The sequence below is a fragment of the Cygnus olor genome, chromosome 11 (genome assembly GCF_009769625.2).
Source record: "Cygnus olor isolate bCygOlo1 chromosome 11, bCygOlo1.pri.v2, whole genome shotgun sequence".
In the NCBI taxonomy this organism is placed as follows: Eukaryota; Metazoa; Chordata; class Aves; order Anseriformes; family Anatidae; genus Cygnus; species Cygnus olor.
This window is the reverse complement of record NC_049179.1, coordinates 2,255,070-2,279,677: the sequence shown is the minus strand read 5'-3', so window position 1 is coordinate 2,279,677 and position 24,608 is coordinate 2,255,070. Positions and strand designations below refer to the sequence as shown.

Here is a 24,608-nt window from a genome sequence, read left to right as displayed (position 1 = left end):
CAGCTCGGGGGCACTGTCCATGCCTCTGGCCAGCCTCCACAGCAGGCTGCAGGGTAGCCAGCCCTGTGGTGCGTGCCGAGGGCTTCCTTTCCATTCAAATTTCATTACCTGAACACCCCAAACATGCACAAAACGAATCTTAAAAGAACTGATTGGAGGATGGCTTATATTCCCGAGTCTTGACACCTGCGTGTGTACAGGAGCACGTGCCCGGGCACTCCTTGTTTGCATTTTTGATTTGTGTGCTTGGAAGTGCAGAGGTTATCTGTGGGCTATCTGGTGCTCACTGTAGCACAGCCGTGTTCACTGCTGCGTGCAGCGCGCTGGGCTCTGACAGAAGGGCTGGTACAGGTGGGACCGGGGCCAGGAGGCAGCGCTGGGGCAGCGCTGCTGCTGCCGGCTGGTTAGAGCAGTAACGAGCTACTCGAACGAGTCAGAGCAGTGCTGTCATCTCCTGCCCATCTTCCTTGCTGCTGAAGTAGCAAGGAAGGAATTCATATTTCCCCTTAGTAATAGCTAGTTCTTGTTGCAGCAAATACTTTGGGGCCAGAGTAAACCTGTGTTTCTTGGAAATGTTCTTCACGTCTTCAACTTCCGCTTTCTCCTCTTCCATCAGACTGTCCTTTTGCTTAAGATTTAGTTGTAGACCGTAGTCTGACTCATGACACACCACAACAGATGCGTGTTTTTCATAGAATCGTGGTTGGGAAAGACCTCCACGATCAGCTAGGCCAACCTTTACATTCCAGTCCAACTGTTTGTGTCTTGGGGGATGATGCTTCTAAGAGTTTGATTAGTTTAAATTTGTATAAAAACTGTTAAACAAGTAGGAATGCACCTAAAGGATGCGGGAGACAGAATTCAAGCTGCGCTGAACTCTGTGTACAGCCGTTTTTTGCTTTACTTCTGAGCTGCACCCAGAACGGAGAGCTGCGTGATGGGGTTGCTTGAGCCTCGATCGCCGACGCCAATAGCCAGGCTTTTGGTGGCTGTGGGCAGAGACCAGCACTTCCATGCCCGTGCCAGTGCCGAGCTCTGTGCTAGCCTTGCTTCGGACTGCATCATTTCCCCATGTTCCCAGAAGTGCTTGGCTATGCTTAACTGTGATCCTGCAAAGATTTATCTTCATCCAGTGTGAGTAGTCCTGTTGCTTAATTTTATGCTTTGAAATCAAGCATGTAAATCTGCAAGACTGGGGCTTTGACCTTCTATTTCCTCTTATGGCAGAGAAATATTTTTGCTGTCATACACCTGCCCAGAATAATTTGTGCAGGAAAACAAATGAAAAATGTCCTTGGGATACTTCCTTGTCAAGTTCTTGGTGTTAAGGTCTGTGTATGCAGGGTTGCAGTAAGTTAGAACCTGTCTACTTAAACCTAATTTTAGTATTTAATGTGCAAGAGTACGTTTTCAGGAGGAGCTTCTTTCCCAGTGCCCCACCATCTTGGGGAGAGTATGAGTCCACTCATCCTTAGCATAGCCCCCTTTCTCACCTTGCTACAGGCAGCAGCCCGAAGTGCGGTGCTGTGCGGGATGCATAACCTGAGCTACCCAACGCTGCGTAAATGCAAAAACCTTCGGAGTTACCGAGCTGATCATCTTGATGATTTGGGTGTCTTACTGTTCCTGGCCATCCGGGTTATAACCCACTCCTTTTCTGGCACGATGCAACTTCTTTGCAACCTGCTGTCAGTTAAGCACAGTATTTAGTAGTTTTATTTCTATATGTTTGGCTCTTTTATTTGCAAATAAATTATAAAATAGAGATCGGCACTGGCCAAAAGGTTAGAAAAGGAAAAAGAGATAAGTACTTGGTGCGATGGCATCAGAGGAGGCCGTTTCTTGCTGGAGTGCGCATTAAGCAGCCGGAAAGTAAAGGCAGGAAGCTTTGGGCACACCAATAAGTTTAAGGACTTCACTCCTGCTAGATGCCTGTGGATTGCATGTACTGACCCAACTTTTAATGGGAGTATCTGCAAATTTTAATGCAAACTCTGAAGAAAGTGAAAGTGGATTACTTATACAAGCAGAAATCTTCTGTCTTTACACCATCTGTTTTCCTTAGTGGCCTGGGTTTAATTTCTTTGTCCCGTTAGTCTGGGACACTAGCAAGTGTTGTCACAGCTCCCTTTCAGTAACAGTGCCACAGAGGTACTCAGGCTGGGTAAAGCTGCTTCTAGTGCTATGGGAAAGGGAGATCCAAAAGCAAATAAGCAGATACATCAGTGAGAAGTCACCCTGTGGTGAAAGGTCTGTGGGAGCGGTGTCACGACTGAGCTGGCAGACGAGCAATGAGGATCATTCACAGGTGCCTTTAACTTCTGCTGCAAAGTCCAGTCCGATTGCTTCATCTCCTTTTTTCTTGAGCATGTTGAAAACGGCATCCGTTCCTATTGCTGAGGCTTGCCCGCCTCGCCTGCTGCCAGGCCGAAGGGCTGCGGCGTGAGGAGCCGCTGCAGGCACCGGGGAGCAGCCGGCGAAGGCTGTGGCGATGGGCTGAGCGTTGTGGAAGCGGCCACCTCTCTCTCAGGCTGCTTATCACGTCTTCGCTTTTGCCTTCTGACCCAGCTGCAGGTAAGGCTGTCAGGCTAATTCACATCAAATAACAGATGCCACTGGTAATTAGCAGGATAATTGGCTTGGTGCATTGACTTAGTTCTTAGGAGACAATGGAGATGGTTGAAAGCAGACTCTTCTGGGCTGCTTTTGCTTTCGTTTGATGAGAGTCCCGTTTTTAAAATTAAATGCACAGAGCTCCCGGTGTGTCTGTGCAGTAGCTAACACAGCAGAAAGTACGACTTGTGCCGTGTCGTGTAAAGTTTCGTAAGGTTGCTCCGTGGTTAGATGTAAACTGCATGCTTCTAGCCTGGTTCTAAATATAGAAGAACAGATACTTATTGGAGAGATTCGCATGCCCATATGGTCTCTTTTGTAAATGGGTATGAAAAATGATGAAGTCTTGCTGCAGTTATTAGCAGCGTCTTTGAATTCTTCTGTTTGATTATCCCAAGCCAACAGAATTTTGCTGTTACTTAGTGATTTATAGGAGGACACTCTTGCTCTTTGTAGAGCTGGAGAAAGAAACTAAAATATTATGAGTCGGTCTAACAATGGGGGAATTCATGGCCCCAACACAGCTTGTCACACGTTGCTCTCTGCAGGCTCTGTGGGTTATTCATACATATCTTTAAAGCAGATGACTTCAGTTGTTTTGCCGAGGGAACCAGCAAGAGATTCCCAAGTTGCCTCATGAGTTAGTGTACACCACTAAAGGAAAGATGGAAATCTTTTCCATGGAGGTTAAGCCTGTTTTGCCTGGAAAGGAAACACAAACTGCCTGGAAAAGTGCTGAAAATCTGTGTTACGAGAGATCTGGGATGGAAATAGATGGATTAGACTGCATGTATGTTAAAGTAAGTAGAACGTGTTTGGTTGTTTTCTTGGTTTTAAGGTAGGTGAAGGCTGTCGAGCCAAGCATATAACAGCTTATTAACATAACAGCTTATTAATAAAGGTTTAAATTCAATAGAATATTGGCTTACATATATGGAAGACTTTTTTCAAATATTCCAGACAATGGTTTGATTGTTTAGGACATTGTCTCTGTTGGAAGAACTTATATGTGGAGAAGCATTTGCAGTTGTTAGCGGGTGATGTCAGGGTGGGTCTCTTCATTCTGGTAATCGTGTGTTGGAAATACAGAGGCAACATAAACTTTTTGCAAGCAGTCGAATACACAGCACTCGCAGAGAAGAGGAGCAGAAAGAATAGTTCTTGTAAGACTAAACAAGGTGCAGAAACTCCAGTGAAGGTGAAGGGTTTTGGTCTCGGTGCCCTCGCCGACACGGGGGCATTCCCAGTCCCTCGTGTGGGTGGAGGTTAGAGCCGTGCTGCGGGGCTGCCACAGCTTGCTGGAGTCCTTCTGGTTGGGGTGGCTGGGGCAGGCACTGTGGTTCCCTCCCGAGCACTGCTCAGGGTGGTGCTGCAGCCACTAACCTCGCTTCTGCAGCTTCCCCCAGCTCTTGTGGAGGGCACCTGGTGGATGCATCTCTACCTGCGGGCTTTGCGTTGAGGCTTGTGGGGTCGCTCGCACCGTTTGTAGCTTCCTTGCATGTGGACGTGCTGTCAGCTTCCCGTGAGAAAAGGGGGAGGCGGAATACTGCTTGGTGAAGTGCCTCGCTGGTGTCAGGGTGCTGTTATGGTGTTGCAGCAAGGCGTAGGCTTGGCCTTACTGGCAGAGTTAAGCTTTGGGTTAGCTGAGTAAAACTGGCTTTCCCTGAATAAATCGGGCAAAGGCACTAAAAGCTCTGTTTTAATACAATTGCATCTCAGCCCGGTGCTTCTGTATAGTTTTAATGAAAAATTACCAGTTACAGACAAACAGTGTGGTGGTTTGCAGTTCTGGGTTTTTATAACGCCCAGCAGGTATTTTACTTTTAATGTGATTCTTCTCAAGCAAAAAGAGAAGGAGGGCTGTTTGGACTTGATCCCAGCTTTCCAGAAGGATGCTCAGGAAAGTACAGCCCTACCTGCTATCGAAGTCTATAGCAAACATCTTTCCTTCCATTTTTAACTTATTGACTTCTAAAGTTTCCACAGTTAAGTCAGCAATTGTCCATACTCTGGATGTTTTACAGATACCAGAAAATTCATGCAGATACCAGAAAATCCATCCTTACGTCACCTCTGCCAACTAGGTGATCAGCTGTGGCTCCGCTGCTCTTTTTCTCAATAACTTCTGTCAAACTCCAGCGCCGTAGCACAGCATGGCTCAGTGCATCTGCCTGATCAATGCAAGCCTTTATTTTTCCTTCCTGTCTAAGGCAGTGCTAGATACACCAAATAATCTCATCACAGAGATGCAGATGGCTCTCTGCTGAAGCACTGCCACGGAGACAAAAGACAACGCTTCCTCTTTCAGCGCATATGAACCCAAGATGAACAGCCAGCTGCAGCCAGCGCTGGGAGCCACTTGTTCCCCGAAGCAAAACTTGGGTTGCTCAGTGTGTTGCAAGAAATGACTTGGTTATCCTGCCTGCTGTAGGTGGGGTTTCCGGAAGCTTTTGGGAAAATAATTTAAAAACGCTTCTTTAAGATATTAAATCCATTTAAGAAGTTGAGAAAAGGAAATCAACGTTATATCACATGACATCAACATATAAAAATATGTAAGAAACATGAGGGTCTTCCATGGTCTGGAAGTAGTATTTATGTCAGCAATAGTTAATTATGCCATGAAGTTTGTATTATGACTTACATTCTCTTAGTATTAAAACAAAAGCCTCATTCAGGCACCCATAAGTTTAGTCATGATGTGGTGAATGATTTTTCTGTGTATTCTTTAAGTATTGGCCTTTTTTTTTTTTTTTAAGTTGGAGTGTTTTAGTAATATACCCACAACATTCAGTGAAAGCACATGAAATCACGCATCCTTTTCCTAATATTAGTCCTTCAATGCAACAAATTTTATGAGCTTAATATTCAGGGGATGGCTATAGTTTTTCATTTGCCCTTAGTTTCTTGTAGCCATCATTCTACAACTGTTGTAACATGTTTTTCAGGTTGGACGAATGAGGAGGTGTTTTAAGGCAGACTTGTAATTAACTTCTTTCTGAAATCACTAGCATATAATTCTGTTTGGCCTTCATTTTGACATATGGGTTGAAATGCAATATACCGTATACCTCTTTATGTGGATTAGAACCAAAGCTAAGTTCTATATGTGTCAGAACTCAGGATAGTTTTCTGTTGCTTAGTCTGGGATGGGCATCACACTTCTGCTCAACGTTTTTGCTGATTTTATTGTGCTTATTTAAAAAGTTTTTCTCTTTATGTCTCAAGTAATGACTGAAGCACTCATGGTTTCGATCTAGCTGTAGGTACCAACTTTTCTGAGCCAGATCTAGGAATCAAAACCATTTCAAACGCAACATTTTCTTAAACATTGACTTAGTTTGCTTTTAGGCCTGGCTTATGTGACAGCACACATTTCTTGAGAAGTGTGCTGAGTTCAAGGCGGGAGCTGTAGAGCAGTAAGGAAGGCAGGAGCGGGGCAGCTGTGGGTGTTACGGGCTGCGTGAGGAACGCTGTGCCTGCCAGGCTGGCGGCTGTGCCAGCCTCCCCGGGCACTCAGATGGGTTTTATCTTCATGTAGCTGCTGATACAGCCTTAGTTAAGCCCAGTCGGAAACGTGGTCAGAGTCGTAATGTCCCAAAACAGCATTGCATGTGACTTCCCTTAGATGTGTGGTGGTTTTCAGCTGTGTGCACTACTGGCATCGCATGCGGAATACTTCACAGAATAACAGATGTTAGCAGCAGCTGGCTGGAGATGGCTCTCATGGAGGGTCGGAGAACCAGGTGTGGAAGGGGAGCTGTGAAATGGAACAGGAGCTGGCAAAGGCTGATACTGCAAGCAGCGCCTTAGAGCGTTGTTTGAATTGGCAACAGTTTGATAGATAAAATATTGTGTGGTATGATAATGACTAATTACAAACCAAATCTGTCTCTTTCTAAGGCATTTTAAAGAGAAGGTCAAGTACAGTCAACATAAAATGTAGGAAGTCATGTTTTTAAAGAAAATTCATTTGAAGTTCATTCTGTGGGTGTTAACTCTTCAAATCCTATTTTTCAGGGTCATATCAACTCTAACCCAGAAACGTAACTGTTCTTTGATAGGTTTGATAGTGCAAAGTAAAATGCTAGGTTTTCTGGCTTTGATGTCACTCCTGGTGTGTGGATTTCCACAGCGATCACTTTCTCTGAATTTCAGTAGAAAGATTACTAATAATTTTAGTATTTAAAGAAACGGGAAAAAAAAAAAACTTTTATGTTTCTGTTTGCTGACCAGATTTGCCTGTAGCAGCATGTATATATACGCTGCGTTTGGGATTTAGCTTTTTTTTTTTTTTTTAATCACTTCAAAGTAAAGTGAAGTTTCCCATCAGTGTAAGTCAGTGGATGTTTTCCCAATGGCTAAAGACAACTAGTTGTAATTCGTCCCACAGCAGTTCTTTGTAGGATGCTGGTAGGCCCTGAGACCTCAGCCGTCCTTTGAATACCACCCTGCTCCTGTGGTACTGCTCGCTGTGCCCGCGCTGGGCCGTGCTGCTGTGTGCAGGCACCCCTGGTGTCGCCAGGCTGTTAGGCCACTCAGAGGGGGTTAGCAGCGTGCTACGGCAGCAGTTGCACCTCAGCATAGGCTGATACCTGGCTTTCGTTAGCACTAATTGCTGTAGCTGGCCGTTGATGGCTGTGGGTTGCCAGAGCACTCATCCCTCAGAGGCGGTGGCCACAGGCTCAGCTGGCAGCAGCCCCGGTGCCGCCATGGGGCCAGCACTGCCCGTTGTCTCCTCTCCTCCAGGTCCCAGCTGCGCCTGACCGCCATCAGAGTCGCTGCGTGGCCGAGGCTGCTGGCTGGCGGTGGTCATCAGGAGCAGAGGGAGGTGTGGGCAGAAGCACTGCACCTGTATGTGCAGTCACGGGTACGTGTTTCAGTCAGGTTTCACCTGGAGCAACCTGAGGAGAGCCTGCCTGGCTGGTTAGCTCTGCAGAGAGGTGCACCACGCTGCCGGGCTCGGTTTATGTGCTCCAACGGTTAGGTTATTTTTTCTTAAATTCATCTCTGCAGTGACAGTGATAGTTAAAAATAAATGTACGACTTCCTGCTCTGGAGACCTCTTGTATTTATTGGTTTCATGGCCATGCTGCTCAGCTCTCATGAGCTTACTCTTCATTTGCAGGTCTTAGTGGGGAGAAACCCTGACTTCCCGTGGCAAGCTTCTACTTCTCAGTGGAGAAGGCAGTACCCAGGCCTTGTCTGTGTCAGCTGTGTTCCAGTGTGAAACTGTGTGAACTTTTAGGTAGCAGTACAGGAGCTCCCCTCAGCACTTCAGAATTTTGATGCCCCTTGAGGTCTGTCTCTGTGCTCGTCCTGTAACAGCATTGAGTTAACTCTGAGTCCTGGTTAAACGACTGAAGCATTTGGTGGCGTTATTTGTTGTTGTTCGTGACTCGTTTCCTACTTGTCTATCTCAGGGTAAGTTTGTATATCGCTGCCCGCACCCACATCAAGAGTCAAGCTGGGTGAGGTGTCTGCGGGCCCTCGGGCCTGCCCTCTGCCCTCCTGGTTCCTCGGGTCCCATGTTCTCCCGTGGCTCTGTGCATTGCCTTTCTGTCCCCTTCGTGGTTCTGCTTATGTAACTGCTGAAGATGTTGCTGATCCAAGAAGTTCAGTGGAAGCTCTATCTAAGAGTATTTCAAGATATCAGCACAATCGTTCTGTGGAAGGAGGCTTCAGGCTACTGCAGTTCAAAGACACATTTTCTCACAATTCTGCATCTTGAAATTGGTCTTAAAATGTTTTACGTTGCTGTTTGTAGAAGAAGCTGCTGGTCTGAATGATTCTTCTGGACAACTGAATTTACCAGTTTAGCAGTCCGTGGTTATATGAAAGGCTCTTTTTTACTAAATGTTGTAAACAAGCTGCACGATAAGGTACAAATGAGACTTGACCATCTGATTCATTTAATTTATGGGTCTTGTAAGGATATAGCAGCAAAGTCCAATAAACTTTATAATTAATAAAGTCTAAGAACTTTCTTTATTTGTTATTGTCATAACTAAGCACAACGTGAGGGTAGTGAGGTTTGAGAGAGAGGTGCTGGTTTTCCAGCGTTAAGGCAGCGAAGAAGCAGCAGGACTGCTTGTTTTCCTGGCAAGCCTAGGGAGGGAACTGCAGAAGCTGCAGGCAGAAGTGTTCAGCCGAGTTTTCTTTCTTCAACCCTTCACAAAATGCAAAGTACATTTTAGGTGCAAAAGAAATTTGATTGGATATTATTCAAGGTACCTGCAGAGTTCAGCAGGTCTAAGGAACAGCAGTTCTTAATAATAGCCGAAAAGTTTGGGGAACATGAGGATTGAAATTTCTCGGGCTTTTAATCTTCCTATTAGAAAAACAATTTATGTGAGATTATTTGTCTGATAAAACATGAATACAAATTGTCACAGATGTTCACCCCACTATATATCATATTAATATCTTCTCAAATTAATTCTTTATAAATATCAGGTCTTAAACTGTACAGGAGGTATATAAATGGCTGTTGCTGAGCAACAAGCCAGAGAATACACTCCATTCCAAAAGAATGCTACTACTGTTACAAAAATCAATAATTTTTGTTTTGATTTTTTTTTGCAAAGTTAATTATGCTCTTTCCCTCAGGTCATAACAAGAATTTAGCTGAGTTTCTCAGAGGTTTTGCAGCCTGCTTGTCGTGGAAGCCATGTCTTTGGCTGCTTTCTGATCCTTCCTGGTTACTTGCCGTTTTTATAAAAGGAGAGTAAAGTCTTGTCTTTCTTTTCAAACTGCAACCAGCAGCAATGTTTGTTTCGAGGAATGCAGTGCTTCCTTGGGACTGTCTCCACATGGGAGGACTGACAGAAATCGGACTGGCTTCAGCACTGGAAGAACTGGGACCAGCTGCCGCCTCTTGTGTTACGATCAGGATCTCTGGATGGGATCCAGGCTGGTCAAGTTCAGGCTTGTGGTTAAGCTCACCTGGACATGCGTCTGCCTGCACAAAAGATAAAGCTTTCCTGTTTTAAGTTTTTCTAGGCTCTGAGTTACCATCAGTGGTGGTGGCATTGTGAGCAGAGACTAAGAGACAATATAAGCTGAAAGCATATTGTTCCAATAGCATCAAATCATGTTTTCAGAACAATCCTATCCAAGGAAATCACACAGTTGAGGAGATCCTTTTCTAACAAGTGAGCGTTTTTCATAGATAAGTTGAACCATTTTGCACAATTTTTCACAGGTTTGTACTCTGGCTTGTACTTATGGCGCACTAACAAGCAGTTTTCCTTTTTCAATCATAATAATGCAGACTGTTCTCTCCAGGTGGCCATGTTCAGAGTCAGTAACAGGTTCACACTGAATGATTTTGGTCAAATTTTGACTTTGGCCAGCTGTTGCTGTTCTGTCAGCTGCTTCAGCTAGTGCCGCCAGAATTGACGGTCTGTCTTTGATCCAGACATTAACGAACTGCTTTATTGCTACGCAAAAATAAGGTCATTTTTGAAGGAGAGAGAAGCAGTGTCTGTCCTAAGGTTTTCTTGATTAACACCTGAAAGACTGTGGGTTTTGAGGCTGTCTGTAAGTGAATAACTAGGTTGTCTTTGCTAAAGTGCAAGTCATATGAGCTCACATGTACGGGCAGGTCTTGCCAAGAACCTAGGGACAGCTTTGTTGAGTTGAATTTTTCTGTTTTTTGTTTGTTTGTTAGTTTGTTTTTGTCAGGATATGGATCGTTTGTGAACTCTTTCAGTCCATATCAAAAGAGCTGTTAAGCTGGATGAAGAGCTGTATCTCCTGCTGTAATTGTGATTATGCAATGGAAGTGGAGAACTATTTGATTGCTGAAGCGAATGCTGAGCCGCTCGCATTTCTAACTTCGTTCTGTCAGCAATGTCAATTAGTACTTCAAGAGGTTAATATTTCAGAAGAGAAGCTGTGTGAGTCATATGGTCTCATTTGATAGATAATTGTTATAGTCTGCTGATTTCTTCATGTGATCTAAGAGGAAATCATGAGGTATGAGAGAACACTGAAATTTTCTATTATATTTTCTTATTATATGAAATTCTGATAATACAGCAAGCTCTCTGAGCCGCCAGTGAGAAATGAAACCATTGTCCTGTCTTTTCTTTCTGCTGTGAATTCTTCTGAGCAACTATATCGCTGTCACTGAGTATTGCCTTTCCGCAGCTCGCGTTGCCCTTCCCAGAGCGCAGCCCGGCAGTTCTGTACTTGGCCCGACTTCGGAGGTGATGGTGTTTCACGTCACTCTGCTGAGGCTGGAACAGAGTCTAGGCAAGAAACTGAATTTTGAAATAACCCTGTTCATATGCATTTGGTTATTTCCTTTTCATCCTGAATTCAAGGCTGTCTTGTCTGTGCGCCTTGTGTTCACTCTGAGCCCCTCCTTAAGCTTGTTCAGAGAAAGCACAGCTGCATTAACACCCAGCTGTTGGTCGATGGCCACTGCCGACTGAATGGTAGCAGTATTTACCTGAAGTTTCGTTCACTGTCTTTCCTTGAGTCAGTCGTACCGTTATCACCCCTATCAGCAGTTCTGTTCTGGTGGTTTGAAATTTGTATTGAAATGTTATGGAGGGTAATATATTCGGTGGCCATCATCAGGCACAATTTCAGTAAAGCTCACTTGATTCTTGCTGTAGTTTCTATTGTAAATTTCAGTGCTGTTTTAGGCTAGAATTTCCTCTCCTTTTTAGAAGACTGATTTGTAATTCAGCGTCTCTAGAAGTTTATCATATTTTAGTCTTATTTTCACATAGTCATAAACTTGATCTTACGTATTAGTAAAAAAGGGTGAATATTAGACATCAAAGAGTAAGGCACTTCTCAAGAGAGCCCCTTGTTCCTGTTTCTACCAGTGGTAGTTCTTTGTTTTCTGCTTAGAGTTGGATCCCATCAAAGGCTGTAAAGCAACGGGTTTTTAACATCAACTGATTATATAAAAGAAGATAGAATGAAAATCTGATTTTGCAAATCATTCTGCTAAATTAATGAGGTGAGAGTGTTGTGAAATGATTCAGTGCTTATAATTAGGAACATCTTTCTCTTTCCTCCCACCTGTTCTTTTTACCAGGTGCTTTCTTTGGCAGGGATTTAAGGCTAGGCAGTGATGCTACAGATGAAAAGCTACAGCTTAGTGCTCTCAGGATGACTTTAATATCTGTGAGGTTGTGTCATGTGGAAGATTCAGCTGTAGCTAGTAACCCAGTTTCTATGGAGATCTGTTTTCTGCTTTCTCTTTTTTTCCCTTCTGTAGACAGTAGAAAATACACAGTTTCAGCTGAATAAATTAAAGGTGCCTATTTCATCCTGGCATAGATCACATAATTAGAAACTGCCGTGTGACATTTGCTGCCCGAAGTTAACAAAATTTGTGTCTTACAAGGCTGCTGGCTTTTTAACATCAGTAAACTTGGTACAGCCCAGAGGAAACCAGCCTGCCGGCCTTCTGGCTAGACAGCATTTAAAAGCTTTCCCCTTTTGTGTTACCTTTCCTTTGCTTTCTGTTAATTCCTGTGATGAGAGGGAAGCAGCATCCCATCACAAATACTGAAGATGGGGAACTGCTGCTTTAACAGAGGAAAAACAAAAGTCATAAAAACTGGGCAAAGTGTGATACATACGCCTTTTGTCTTCAGCTGTCTCTGCTACAGTAGCATCTTCTGTGTTAAACAGAGAAACTTGCCCAGCTTCTGGCAGGCTTTTGATTCTCAATTTCAAAAAAGAAGGGTTCTGCAAATAGGTGCATTTGGATAAGTTTGGATGTATGTGTATTTAGGGTATTTTGTGTATTAGGGAATGCTGTGTTTAAAAAAACAAGTGGAAAGGAGAGAAGACGTTTTGTAGTGGAAACATGAAAGTAAAGTTTCAATTCTTTATTTCATTGTTTTTCTCCTTTCACTCAGTAGAGAGAATTGGGTTACCAAAGCGCCATACTTCTCTGGTACCTTTAGCTTCTGATAACTTTATATTTTCATTTATTATGGGTTTGGTTTTCTTTTGAAAGGTTCTCATACTCATTGCTTCCAGGTGGCAGCGGCAGGAGCCATCTCTGCAGAGCGAGTGCAGGGCCCAGCAGAAGGCCTGCCTGTGCCTTTTGCTGTGCCCTGGCCCCTTGCTGGCTGCCCTCACGGTCAGCGATGGTGAGGTTGGTTGCAGGTCCTATCCAGCCCCCAAGGATGCTCAGATTTTGCTGTTTGCATGTTACCTAGTCACGCGATAGGAATTCTTTTTATTTTGCACTGGCACAATCTGGACAAGATCTCTGTGCCCGCTCTCCTTCAGGACCCCTCTAAAATGAGGTGACTGACTTATCTGGACACAGGAGGGAAAAGAAGAACTGCAAGCCTTTGTCAGAAAGCTACTTGGTTTTACTCATCTGGCAGGGGGGTTCTGTTTTCTCTACCTGGAGGCTAAAGTGGACAGAGAAGTCCCAGCTGATGTTTCAGCACGTACCTCACAAACTGAGGCTGCCAGCTAGCAGCCGAGGCTGAGCAGGACCTGAGGAGCGCAGCTCCAGCCTCCCTGCGAGTCCTGTGTCTGCGCATACCCCCCGAAAACCCCCAGGGCCTGGGCCTGGCTTCGGGGTCTTACGTCCGTGCAGCAGGAGCTGCAGCCCAGGTGGGGCTCTCAGGAGGGGCGCGTTCCTTCTGCAGCGCTGGCTTCCCAGCTGGAGAAGGGAAGCATCAGCTGCTGTTGCCCTGCCTCTGGTTCTCTGCCCTTTTTCTTTGGATTCATGCTCGAGAGTGTTTTGCAACAGGACTGCTCCTATAAAGCCAAGCAGCGTTGTTGTTTGCAAAGGTAATGGGTGTGGGGAGATCTCTGTGCTCTCCAAGCATTACAAGAGCATCAGATGAGAAGCTTTCATGTATTAAAAATGCCGTAGCCTTTTACTAGTGTTACGCAAGAACTCTTTTCCTATGTACCTATTTGCATTTATGTGCAACTGTAGAAGTAATGATATGGTTTCCATACACTTTTAACTGGTTCTTGAACATGACATAACCATTATAACTGCCTTCACTCCTTTAAAAATATGAATAATCTCAGTTTTTGAAAACAAGGTGAATGTTTGTTCTGGGTTACATTTATGAATGAAGTTTAACTGCATCTGCCACAAAGCAGCTGAATTGTGTGGAGATGTGTAGCTGGTTTCCATCGCCTTAGCTCATGCTTGCCATGGGCCTGCTTTTGTTTTAAAATGGTAAATAATAGCCTTTTCATGCTGTTGACAAATGTCTAATGCTCAGAACCATTTGAACCATTTTCAGGACTTTATTTAAAAGTCTTTGGGAGGTTCTTCATACTTTATCAGAAGTGAACTGGGAAGTACTGCAACAGTTGATGTCAGAATTGGGGGGTTTACCCTCGCTGGCCTTCCTGTGGGTTCAAGGAAGAGAAATGTTTTTAGTCTGTGTGTGTGTGTGCAGTTAGAGTGGAATGGGCAGCGACTCAGTGGCGGTACCTCTGTACCTAACTGTCTCTAGGGGTCATTCAGTTCAGTTCACACCAAACCGAACCCCCCCCCCACAAGCCACCCTTCTTCCTGGTGACATTCCCATGATGTACCAGTGGCAGGCAGGCAATCGCACAAGGTTGGCACACGTGTTACACTTTGAGAGCCTGACAGAGATCCAGTCTGTACCTTTGGCTTGGGTGAAAATGGTCATAACTGGAATTAGGCTTTTCTTCTCTATTATTTTGGAGGCCTTTTCAACCAAATCCTTTCAGTTTTTATTTCTGGCATTCTGGAGACAATCCATTTTAAACTTGCCCTCTTTGCAACTACAAGGGAAAGAGTTTTTAATACTCTATATGAAGTAGCTTCGCATGAATTAACTCAGATGTGGCAAAGTGTTCTCATAATAATAAATGTTGCTGCGTGATGTTATATTGCAAATGCATTTAGAATCGGCTCAGAAGAGTTGCTCTTAAGTGATTTTTTTAGTAGCCAGGTTTTTGACCTCTCTCAAAACACAGATGGTTTGGTTTGTAGATTTTCAGCATTGAATGTGCATCTTGGAACATTCTTGTGCCAGAGAAATGCCTTTTCCTTTCTGCATAGGCAATAAAATTAAGCTTGTGTAGCCCTGTGTCAATAGAAAACTAGTTCATCTCAGATGTGCTAATTAACTCGTGTCTTGCTTATAGGTTTGGCTGCTAAACATAATGCTAAACATGCATTTAAAAAAGAAAAGGAAAAAAGGTTTTGGTATGTAATATATGTTGATGATGATTTAACTATGTTGCAGAAAGAAGTCACTAATCTTTTGCTGTTTTTTTAATATTGCAGTATGCCAGGGTTTGGATCCCTGATCCAGAGGAAGTCTGGAAGTCAGCAGAACTTCTCAAAGATTATAAACCTGGAGATAAAGTTCTTCAGCTTCGACTTGAAGAGGGCAAGGTAGATCTGTATGTTAAATCATAAGCTGATTGTTCTTGCTCTTGACAAGAGACTGATGTATCTAACACAGGAAGCCATATTGTTAAACTATATCCGTATTTATATATATGCAATTATTCTTGTCCACAGACTTTGAGGAGTACTTTTTGTGTGACAACTTATTTTTCCATAGTTCCTGTAAATTATAATTACGTAATTCCATTTTGCCTGATTTTTAAAAATAAGTAAGATTAAAATGTTGGTTTTATCCAGCTGCCTGTTACATTCAGTTACATCACTTTTTCTACTTATGCCGTTAAAGCTGTAACTCTGGTTTGATATTCCAGTGGACTGCAAGGAGAACAGTGTTGCAGAGAAAAAAACGTGACTTTTAAGTTGAGCATAGTCACAAGAAGGTTAATAATGTTAGAATGGAGTGAGGATTAAGAGCATTGCCAAAATAATGCTGTATACTGTGTACAGAAATGACAACATCTCTGCGAAATGATCACATCCTTGCAGTTAATGCCTGTTAATTTTTTCTTATGTTGTTTAAATGGTTATTTAATATTAATATATAATGAAAGTGATCCCTCAGGTCTTCTCATAGAAAATAAAGATCTACTGCAGTAGGTCACGCATTTATTTTCAATTTCTTTTCTTCTTACCAGTGAGCAACTTAGATCCTACTTTCAGGTAGAGGTCTACATAGCAATTAAGTAAAATGAGCAGATTATATGTATAGAATAGCTTATAAATAAAATATTTTACTTGAATGAATTTTCATTCTTTGACTTGCTCACATCTCATATGGCAAACTGAGCAAACCTATTCAATCTGACAAAAGTAATTTTGCTCCCCCCCATATTCCAGGCCATGCTTTGATGTTGCACATTTCACACTGCATGTAGTAGAATGAGGGTGTTTGCTAGTTAAGACACATTATGTTGGGACAAGAAAATGTCAGGTAAATAAGGTGTTGTTGCCTCTAGAGACAGATGCAATTAAAGCTCTATGTTAGAGATTAATTTATATCTGCATAAATTGTAGGTTGAATTTTTTTTCAGGTTACGTTTTTCATAGTGCTCTGTCAACATTCTTGTGTCATATTAGTGTGTATGAAGCTGGCTATAGACTGATGGAAATTTATTTCCTCTGTCCCACTCAAGAGTAAAATAATATGAAAAACTAATTATATTTATGATATAATATTTCAGCTTATTTAATAAAAAGATATGGCAGAAAAAGCAAGGGATTTCTTTAAGTAATAGTTTGAGAAGATGATATACCTTTATTGTTGCCTGTTGAATACAGAAAACCCTTTTGGAAAAATTTTAATGACATTTTTCAATAACAGCCTGCTAACTCAAATCATCAGATAATTTAAATCTTGTTTTGTGCTTTTATAACTTATGAATGTTTTGCTGGGAAAAAAATAGTTGGAGGTATTGAATGAGGAAACCTAAACACCAGTTCTTTCAACACGTTTCCATTTGATTTTCAGGACCTAGAATATTGCCTTGATCCGAAGACCAAGGAACTCCCACCCTTGCGAAACCCTGACATACTTGTTGGTGAAAATGACCTCACAGCACTCAGTTATCTCCATGAACCTGCTGTTTTACACAACCTCAAAGTTCGATTTATAGACTCTAAACTCATTTATACCTATTGTGGCAAGTACTGTCGTTTTATACTATAATCTTCACGCTGAATGCACTAGACAGGAAAACTTGATTATTGATATATGTGCTTTTAACTTAATGGTAGGGCATGTTGGGCTATTCCTCTGAAAGTCCCTGTGTTTGTGGTCACTAAGTGCATCAAGTCAGCTTGAAAGTATTAAGGCTCAGAGAAAATTGACTTCGCTTTATGTCCCTCTAGCTTCCCAATGGACACTGTTTATAAAATGTGTATTCAGCAATCTTAGCTTGCCCATGGGATTACTTGCTAATCATTGTTCCCCTTAGGCATGCTTAGGTCAGCATTGGCTGGAGGAGAGCTTCACACGCTGCAGATGTAGGAGGTTAGCCTGGCTGTTTGATGGATTCATTGCTTCCTCCCTTTGATTGCCTCCATCCATAATGAGCACCTGTTTCTATGTACAGAAGATACCAATTTATTTACCTTTTGATGTTTTCCAATCAGTGGAACTATGCAAGTGAATTTGTAACAGTGCACGAGCCAATGCCTGTCTGTTCAGAATCATGAACAATGTTGGTTTTAAAAATACCGTTTAACTCACAGTAGAGGTTACTTGATGCTGTAATTGCCTGTGATATTTTCAGGTAACCAAAGCGGGGAGAAGTTACTTTAATGATTACTTCATCATAGGTACAAAATTACAGCTGAGTTGTCTGTTTTAAGGGCACTTTTTGAGGTATTTCAAGCTTAAGGTTTAGATTTCATGCTTCTGAGCTCATTTCTGTGTGCACATGTGTTTCTTTTAAATCGTAGTGTTTTGTCAGAACACATTTTGAACTTTTCATATACCCTTTCAATATATAAAATCTGTTATTTTATCAAATATTTCTTAATTTATCTTTATTTTGGATATTGTGCTAGTGCATAAGGAACAGTTTAAGTCATTAGATATTTTTCAGTTTTTTATTTTTTTTTTACATTTAAGCTGAGTAAAACAAAACATAATATAATGATGTGATTTCTGGAAACCAGATACTGAAAATTTCCTTCTTGTAATTGTCTGATTAAAACAAAGACACATTCTTCCAGTACATGTAGTCAAATTACCATGTGTATATTCATCATAGCCCAGTTTATGCCAGCAGAAAACATGCCCCATGATTTCTTTTTAAATACACAGTTTAACTTCGTTTCTAATCAGACTTTTGTAGGACAGTCCCCATTCTTGCTATGGCGTGCCAGAGGATATTGAGCCTTCTTGATGCCATCATACATTAGACTTGCTATTTGTAATTCCATTGTACTTTGTGCCACTCTGCAGACTGTAGAGCAGGCTGTGGAGGTCATGTTGCAAGATGGCCCTCGGCAGATATCAGTGAATCCTGGCTGCAGGTATCTGAAGTAGAAACTTGTATTTTGCAGCTGAAAGCCCTATCCTGTCCTGGTCTTCAGGTGGAATGTGCCAAGTGTCAGTTTTTCCCTGTTCTGGTCACTGGTACAGCTCTCCAGTGCTGATGGGTATGGAGGGATAAGGTAATCGGCACGTTCAGCTCCTCACAATGGGCACAGTGCAGACATTAATGTCCTGCTGGCCATTCCTAATCTGTGGGCGCTCAGCAGAGCACATCTGCTCCCAGTCCTGCTCTCAGCAGTGTCCAGACCATGGGGGCCTGAATCAGACTTCGCCTCCCTCTGCTTGCAACCAGCCTTCGTTCCCAAGGTGTGGGACCCACACCTCATCCCTCATGCGGTCAGCGCGTGGCCAGAGGCACAGAATGACTGAGGTTGGACGGGACCTCTGGAAGTGAAGCTCCGTACTTAAAGCAGGTGGGGTTGCTCAGGGCTTCGACCAAAGAGTACTTGAGCACCTCCAGTGGTGGAAACACCACAGCTCCTCTGGGCAGCCCCTGCTAAGGGTGCGTGATTTAATCCCTGAGCTTGGACACAGCCCATGTTTCTGTCCCTAGTGCCCCAGTGTAAAGCTCCGGATGGGGGAGCATTCACTGAAAGGGCTTTTGTGTAACCAGAGTCTCATGGCCTGAGCTTGTAAATAGTTTCCAATTTATGAGTTTAGTGGTTCCATGCCTGCAAGTGCCATGCCCGTACCGTGAGATAGCCTGCCCGGTTTGTGTTGTGTTTGCTTCTAAATATGGATTGTGTTTAACATCATTTAAGAGGTTTTCAGAAGAAGTGTGTTGTCAGCTGGTTTTGTTTTGCTGTTTGGGAAAACTTGTTGTTTTCATGTTTTTCCTAGTGCTACTTTAGTTGTGGGTTTGGCTGATTTTTTACAGTTTCTCCTATGGCTGGAAGGCCTTTAGCAGCTTGTGGAGTTTGGTGATGTGGGATTGCTGAGCTCGATCAGCCTTCTTGCTTCCCAGCACAAAGCGACACTTCTGGGAAATGCATGCTGCGTGAATTAGAAACATGAGGACTGGGCACTGTGGCAGTTTCAGGTGGCCACGGTGCAGGTGACTGAGGTTGGACACTGACTGAACCAAAGAGTGTGCTCTGCATTTGTTATCTTGGATGGTAGGCATATGTATGTTACATTACAGGCTAAGTAAAATGAAGTTGGTGAGTTAGCCTCTAAAAACCTGGTGCTTTGGTCACGGACACTCACCTTGCAAACCACTATCAGTTTCTGTCCTAAGTATGTGCTGCTTCCCCTCTGCAAAAGATTATTGCCTTAGAGCTTTGTCCGCGGAAGGAGCTGTATGTGCCTCCTTAATCTGATTCAGATGTTAGCCAAGTTAGTTTAAATACCCGCTGAAGATGGTTTGAGCTAACCCAGTTGATTTAGCCTGAAGGAGATTAAAAAATGCTTTAATCTACCAAGAGAATTATGGTAACATTGCTCTCAACCAGCAGAACTAGATCTGGGATGGATGAATTTCCACAGCCCTAGAAATTAATTCAACTATTCTTTCAGTAGTGTACTATGTCAAATGGTATTAAATTCTGGAAAATTTCACTTTGAGGTAACCCAGACTTTTTAATTGAAGAACTCCTGATTTCTTAACAGGGCAACCTGTCACCAGAAATCCAGAGGTGATTTACAGTTTTGTTTTACTGTTGAGAACGTGAAATGAAGAGTTACTGAAGGAAATTGAAGGTTACAAAGGAAGAATTGAATGTTTATATGGAAAAACTGCTATGGCTATGGTCAAAACTCAGTGAAAACTGCTGATTAGTTCAGATGTAAAAAATACTGCCTTTTATAAAGGACAGCAAACTTTAAATTAATAAATTATTTGCAATAATATGCAGTTTACCCACAGATGGGTGAATACATTGAAAATGAAAGAATTGGCTACCCTTAATTGAGGTATATGTAAGAAGAATGGCAAGAAGAGTAGCCAGAGTTCAATTTAATGTAACTGTAGGAATGAAAACACACACGATGTGGGAAGGGCCATGATGTTTGTTATAAAAACAGCCATGCGATTTAGTAGAGATAAAAAGAAATTATATATAAATTATTCTGGATTATAGTCTTGTGAGATAGACTGATTTAAAGTTCCATAGAAAGCACATAATTTCTGCCTCGCTTGTTTTGGGTATTTCCAGATGGCAGTTGCTTGTTGATCTTACAAGCCACTCCTGAAATGAAGTGATTTTAATACGCTGGAGACTTGTCACGGGGCTGCCAGTTTTGAATTCAAGGCGTTGTTTGTGCCAACGTGGCCAAAAGCAGGAGGAGGGAATTGAAGTCTTGCACAGGTTTTTAAATGTCTCTTGGATTAGACTTGCAAGCCTGAGAGGCTTTAGGAGCCTGTCCATCCCGGCTCACAGCCGGGCAGTGAGGTGGAGCAGGCCAGGGTGGTTAATGCTCGTCGCTCACTGCACGGCAGCTCCCACAAGGACTCTCCCTGACTGCCACCACACAATGTGTGCTTTGGTAACAAGCTGTACTGCGCAGAAGTGCTGAGAAACCTCATCGGGGTGGTACGAGTGTCAGAGCAAGTGCCAGGGAATTAGCAGAGACCTGGCTAATGAGCTGTGCGAGGCGCGCATGCCCAGCTCCCACGGGAGGGCTGCTGCAGAAAAGCCCCTCCGGGTGTTCAGCGCCGAGCGTGGCCCTGAATTCCTCATGCTGCGAAGCCATCACAGCGGCTTGTGCTCAGAGCAAATAAGTCGCCTCAGTCCTCGTCATTTTGCCTAGCAGTTGCACATTGTTGGCGAAATTAGGAATTGTGACGTGGCTTGTGTTCAGTGCCGAAACAGGCCTGAGAAATCCTGAGGATGCATGCTCAGCAGTGCCGCTGAGGAGAGGAAAGGGAGGAAGCATTCCTGTGTATTGGCAAAGGGCCTGCAGGATCCAAGGGTGCTTCCTGGTGTTGTTCATAGCAGCGAATTTCCTGGCATTCTCTTGGCAGCATCGCCGGGGCCCTGGGACACCACCACCTCTTCCCTGCCCTGGCTGTGTCCAGCCATGCTCCCTTGTCCTCTGCAGCGCTTGGGAGAGCATGCCGGGAGGCTGCTCTTGTACCCGGTGTCCTGGTTCCTACCTCTGCCTCCCCTGTGCTCAGCAGGGCACCGAAAGCTCTGATGTCCCAGACCGAGCTCCTGCCTGGCTTTGCCTTGCAACCCATCCTGATCCTCCACATCTGCGATGCCATCTTTGTGCTGCGAGCAGCTCAAGGAAATTAGCATCAGCCGGTGGTAGACCAGGCTGGGACAGCCGGTTTGGTTGCTCTCCTGGGCTGCCAGCTCCTCTCCTGTGCTGGCCTGGGTCCCTGGCACACAGGGACACAGCAGCTCCGTGCCCCATGGGCCCCTTTGGAGCTGTGCCCCAGTGAGGGCAGGGCGGGCAGGCGTGGGGAGCTGCTGGTTCACCCACCCCAGCCCGGCCACCACTGGCTGACTCCCAAGTCCCCCCCAGCTGCTGATTTTCAGATTATCTGATGGGCTCTGCAAGGTCCTTTAAAAAAACAAACAAACAACTTTTCAATTGCTTTTTCCCAGTTTCAAAGTGCAGGTGTTCCTTGCACTGAGAATATTCCTCAAGTCTGCCAGTACTGAGCTCCTTTATGCCTGCACCCCCCTTTAGTTTTGGGCTCGTCAATACAGCATTAACAACTTGGCATGCTTTTTTACAGGGACTTTTACTGAAGTTCCTGAGTCACTTGGGTGAAGTCATGGCTGATGGAAAAACACTGACTTGGTTAGATAGGCGTGCCTAGACATCTAACTAGCCATATATTTGAGGAAATAGATCAAGGTCTCTCAGATCTCTTCTTGAAAAATTTTCTGTCATTGTCTAATGCTTTTACTACAGTTTGTGCTTGATTTATAAATACATGACAGGATGTAAAAATGGGGTGATACTCACAGCAGCAGAGCCAGATCATAGGTTCTTTCACTTCCCTCCTCCCAGCTTTTGCATGGAAAATCTCTTAGATAGAAATCACAGCACTAAACTGCATAGAGCAGAGGGCTGGGATCTGCCCTGAGGAAGTGTGTGCGCGTGTGCATGTGAATCTCTGAGTAAATTTAGAAATGTGTTGAATGCTATGGAAATGCTTTCAGGGTGGGTGCTTCATGGGTGGGTTGTCCAAGGAGTGTCTATAGCATCTTGCTACAGGCATTACACAGCCACACGCACCATGTAATACATATATGAGAGGAGATTCTATTTTTAAAATGGCCACAGTTAAAATTAGAGTTTCTCTTTTTCCCCTCCTCACCTCTTCAAGGTGAGGATGAATTACCATGTCAAGAGAGCATGTTTTGCCTTGAATGGCCAGGTCTCACGGAGCAGTGATCAGTGTTTTCACTTCTGCATGGAGCAAGTAAGTGTTTCCTACTGATTGTAAAGTCTGCAGAAGGGAAGGGTATCGGTAGTCTTTGTTCAAAGCTTCCCTGTGGGCAGAGAAATCCTCATTTCTCGCAGGAAAGAAAACTGGACCAAAGCACTTTGTGGATAGGAAAGATGCGTGGCGTAAGACTGAGTTTTCCTGTGAAAGAGAATGGAATTGGAAGTAGTCTCTGTGGGGAGAGCAAAAGGATGGCACAAGTTTAGAAATGATGTAGTAATGAGTGGTATAAAAAAGACAGGTGAGTGCATAACTGTGATGGAAAAAATAGAAAATGGAAAGTATAAGTAGTTACATGTTCAGACATATAATGTGAGGACTTCATGGTACCTTCTAGAGGTGTAATTACTTTATTTCCTGACTTGACTGTGTGCCTCTGTGTATTGGCCCTGTGTTAATATGGCTGCGTGTGTTTTTTTGATCCCCTTCAGAAGGGTCGCTGTACAGACCTCCTCCAGGCAGGAGGTTGTTCTGCCAGCTGGTAGAGACCTCCTGGCATCTAGATGACACCATGTCTCTACTTTGTTGCTTGTAACAAGAACTGAAGGTGTTAGTCCTGGGCACAGCATAACTCTTGAAGGGTTAATACCCTTTACGTAATTCAATTTCTGTTCATCAAGGCTGTGTAGTAGCTATAATTCACAAACACAGGTACTTTTACAATAAAATACAGGGAAATACAGTGCACATTCATCAATTTACTGTGCTGAGCAGACTATATTTGGAGTGGGCACACTGAATCTGGTTGTGTTGTTTCATGCATGCTAGCTTTAGGAAAGGCAGGCAACAAGATGAAGTACAAAGCTGTTTCCGATGTGTTCCCTGAAGAAGGGTAGAAGTAAACTTACTCTATTTTTTGTACACAAAGCTAAGATCAGACTAAATATCTATTGAAGTCAATAATAAATCAAGTCCTTATGCTTGTATAGTTAATATTTTTAGAAAAGTTAGAACAATAGTTGGTGCTAAAGCCCTTTTTGTTTTATTTTGTTTTGAACCAACTATTAATAACTTTCTTTGTTTCATTTCCTTTGTAGGTATCGTCTTAGTGGCCATAAATCCGTATGAACAACTGCCTATCTATGGCGAAGATATCATCAATGCGTACAGCGGCCAAAATATGGGGGATATGGATCCACACATCTTTGCAGTGGCAGAAGAGGCATATAAGCAGATGGCCAGGTTTGTAGACAACATGAGTTTTTTATTCCTTTCAAAAAAACTATGAATTCAATTTAAAATTTCTGGCGAACGGACTTCTTTTCATTTATGGCTCATTAAGTAGTTTGCAAGATCTATTTTTAGTACATAGTTTTTAGTGTTTTAGTATATTTCATAAGAGATTAAGTTGCCCAAATTAGTGAACAGTAAAACATTATGAGTGCCTTGGAGATCCTGGCTGCTGACAGGTAACAGGAATAACCACAGATCTCTTCAGAATTTAGGTCTAAAATTAGTCCAGTGCATTATAAGATTATGTTGTTTTAATTTGATTAGCAAACTGTGGAGATTCTTTTTAATCATTGGTGTTTTTTTAAAGGAAGACATGCCAGATTCTTAACTGTTTCATATTTATGTATGATACTGATAACAGAAAAAGAAAAATCACCCAGCTTATGAATGTGTTGTGGTTTAACCCGGCCGGCAGCTAAACACCACACAGCCGTTCGCTCACCCTCCCCCCTCACTCTCTGGGATGGGGGAGAGAAATGGGAAAGTGAAGCCTGTGGGTTGAGATAAAGACAGTTCATTAAGACAGGAAAATAATAATAATAATAATAATGATAATAGTACTATTAATAATAATGTGTATGAAACAAGTGATGCACAATGCAATTGCTCACCACCTGCTGACCGATGCCCAGCCTATCCCCGAGCAGCCAGCCCCCCACCTCAGCTAGCCACCCCTATATATTGTTTAGCATGACGTCAGATGGTATGGAATACCCCTTTGGCCAGTTTGGGTCAGCTGTCCTGGGTCTGTCCCCTCCCAGCTCCTGCTGCACCCCTAGCCTGCCCGCTGGCAGGACAGAGCGAGAAGCTGGAAAGTCCTTGGCTTGGTGTAAGCACTGTTCTGCAACAATTAAAACATCAGCATGTTATCAGCGCTCTTCTCATCCTAATCCAAAACATAGCACTCTACCAGCTACTAGGAGAAAAATTAAGTC

At 43.3% G+C, this 24,608-nt stretch overlaps 1 protein-coding gene across 25 annotated transcripts in view; it reads left to right on the top strand.

Annotated features, from left to right (window-relative positions):
- MYO5A (myosin VA) overlaps positions 1-24,608 on the top strand; it is a 104,040-nt gene that overhangs the window by 5,692 nt on the left and 73,740 nt on the right. For all 25 annotated transcript variants that reach the window (XM_040570253.1, XM_040570266.1, XM_040570262.1 and 22 more), the window contains exons 2-4: positions 14,891-15,001; positions 16,485-16,656; positions 23,478-23,622. In XM_040570253.1, the coding sequence (XP_040426187.1) occupies positions 14,891-15,001; positions 16,485-16,656; positions 23,478-23,622 (428 nt within the window). The remainder of the gene's footprint in view (positions 1-14,890; positions 15,002-16,484; positions 16,657-23,477; positions 23,623-24,608) is intronic.